We start from the raw sequence: 2,749 nt of genomic DNA, 5'->3' as shown, positions 1-2,749 counted from the left end.
TTTGCAAAAAAAAAATGCGCAGAAACGCGTATCTATGGGTTCTAAGTGTATTGATGGCTGATCGTTCTGTACACACATAATTAGTTACCTTGTGCGGTAAGACAAAGAGCAAGTGGGCTTTGTTATACCTATAGATTCACGCTGAGTACTATGAGTGGCGAATATATCAATATTCCCTCGCGAACAATTCAGTACTCAAATGCGCGCACAACTGCTCTTAGTTCGATCACGTGTTGAGGCTGTGAGAATAACAAACATTGTATGCATTTGTAGTATTACAAGAGTGTACCGCGTTTATGACCGAGAGTTAATATTCAGGGGCGAGAGAGTACTATTTCGCGCTCATTTTTTCCCAATTTCAAGGCCGCAGAAATTAAGGCTAAGTATGATCTGCAAAGGATTGACTTACGAAAAGCACTAGAAGTACTACAACATGAGCAGTTGGAAAACACTCAATCATCCCATTCTACTTCATCCGCGGTGACATCACAAAGGGTTCCTACTACTGTAGAATCGCAGAACGATGGTTTACAGATAACTAGACAAGTGGATTCGCCAGCTTACACTCCCGAGGGGAAAATTAGTATCGATCGGAGTAGAAGTACATCATCATCTCCGCGCGAGGGTGAATTCGGCAAAGACACATCGCTGTTGAAAAAAGTCCGGTATGTGCATGAGGATTATAGCATAGTATCCGTTTGACGTGATTAATTCCAATTTTTTTTACTTGTTTTTTTCTCGTTCATGGGATACTGCTAGTAAATACACTAAATAGTCCTACAATGCCAGTTGACACCATGTTCATATTGATAGCTTAAAGGTTTAAAGTGGAAGTATATATTCGTGAATGTATTTTTTGGATGTTTTTATACAAGGATGTCCTTTAGAAACCGAAAATTTATTTGAGTTGATGATTAGGTTTTCGTTCTGAAAGATGACATGTTGAGTCTAATTAGTGCTGCTCATAATGTTGGGTTCTGGGAAGCACTTTATTGCCGAGTCTCAAAGAGAACCCAGTTTTTGGCCACTGCTGAATTTAGCAGTTTGTTGCAAACCTGTAGATATTCTCCATGTATTTGTCTAATACTGCCGAGCTACGTCCAGAAAGAGTAGACTGTATCATTTGACAGCACCGAAGAAAGTCTGGTCAAAGCTACGTGTGTAGGTCTTGTTTTACATACATATATTCTTTTCACCATTTCGATAGTATACTACAACTGGTGATCAAATCATAGGGCTTTCAATCGTGAAAATAAGCAGTGCCCCGAATACATTTTTTGCAGCATTAACGCCAGTTCAAAAACAATGCTGGACTTAAATATTCACATGGATTAACAAAGCCTGCCTTGCTTGAAAACCCATACCACTCTATCTTTGATCACCTTGCTTGAAACCCATATCGCTCTATCTTTGATCAGTCCAGCATATATTTTGTACCAATCGTAATGGCATAATTATTTTTATTCTTGTTCTCTATTCCAGGGGTAAAACGAAAAAGCATATGCGCAGTCGAAGTGCGCTGTTGCCACACCGGGTTGTGCCATCACGGGTATATTCTAATTTATCCGTGCGGGGGGGATTGCCCAATGTTGGCGACGCCGATTGTATATCGCTTAAACCCCGACGCACGAACACAGCCGCGGGAGCACGAATGCATAGAAAAAACAACTTTGATACGAAGAGTAACAGTGTGGATAATTCACATACTGTATTAGATATGCACGTATCGGGCTCATGTAACGATCATTCCGATTGCTCACCCGTGTGTCACTTACCGCTTGATGGCCAGAATTGTGCAGGTTTTACCGCTAGCGAAAAAAAGGCGATATCTCCCGTGCATTCATCTGATGAGGTCCGTCGGGAGTTTTCGAGGAAGGTCACTGCGACAGTAGGTGTAAATTTGGTATTTCCTAGTTTTCAAGAACCATGGGAGCTGTTGTCACGGCCGCCTCTTCACGATTCGAGTGATAGCTTAATTATCACGCGCACTCATACGGATATACATTCACAAACGGTTTCTTAAGAATGTCACGCCGGGCCTATATGCAAACACGATTTCACATAGAGATCTGAGTACTTCCGCATGTAAGGAGAATGCGGAGACAGATGCGTATTCCGATACAGATACCTCTGTAGCAGCGAAAGTCATGTTGAAGAAAACGAAGTCGCTTGTACAAGACGCAAGTCTATCCCGATTGTATACAAAAATGACAGGCGGAAATATCATCGGAGCGTTATCACCTCCAAGCAGAAACTCACCATCGGATACACCGATGCAAATCCGAAAATCTTGATATGAGCTCACAGTCCGGTACAGCCATGCCTACTCCTGTCTATGAGCGATCTGACATGTCGTTCTTTGAGACTGAACTCGTCATACCGCAAGCATCCGACTTGTCCAGTATCTCAAAAAGTAAAGAACACATAAGAAGCGACGAACAAGATCCAATCAACCTTGAAAACTATTCAGGAAGTGGTACAACATCTTCGAGCTTCTTCAGGAAACTGACGCATATCTTCGGTAGGGGCTCGTAAATCACACAAAAAAACCTACGCCACCCGGGAGAGGGGACGAATCTGTTCCGATTCGAGCTGTCCTACACAACCGAATTTCTTTTAAGTATTAGTTGGAGTATAAGAGTCGACGAATATTACTGTTTGCTATTCAATAATTACTAAACCCTAAACTCGAAAACCCTAAAACATGATTATATATATATATACATACATACACACACACACACACACA

The 2,749-nt window shown here is 41.7% G+C and overlaps 1 protein-coding gene across 1 annotated transcript; it reads left to right on the top strand.

Annotated features, from left to right (window-relative positions):
- Positions 1-449: 449 nt before the first annotated feature.
- On the top strand, positions 450-2,535 carry SARC_09775 (hypothetical protein; the record flags this gene model as incomplete). The annotated part of the gene is made up of 4 exons (XM_014296199.1): positions 450-665; positions 1,483-1,888; positions 2,025-2,171; positions 2,215-2,535. Coding segments are annotated over 4 exons (1,090 nt in total), but the record flags the coding sequence as incomplete, so codon positions are not given.
- Between the last annotated feature and the right edge of the window lie 214 nt (positions 2,536-2,749).

The sequence above is a fragment of the Sphaeroforma arctica genome (genome assembly GCF_001186125.1).
Source record: "Sphaeroforma arctica JP610 unplaced genomic scaffold supercont1.1040, whole genome shotgun sequence".
Classification (NCBI taxonomy): domain Eukaryota; class Ichthyosporea; order Ichthyophonida; genus Sphaeroforma; species Sphaeroforma arctica.
This window is presented reverse-complemented; position numbering and strand designations above follow the sequence as displayed.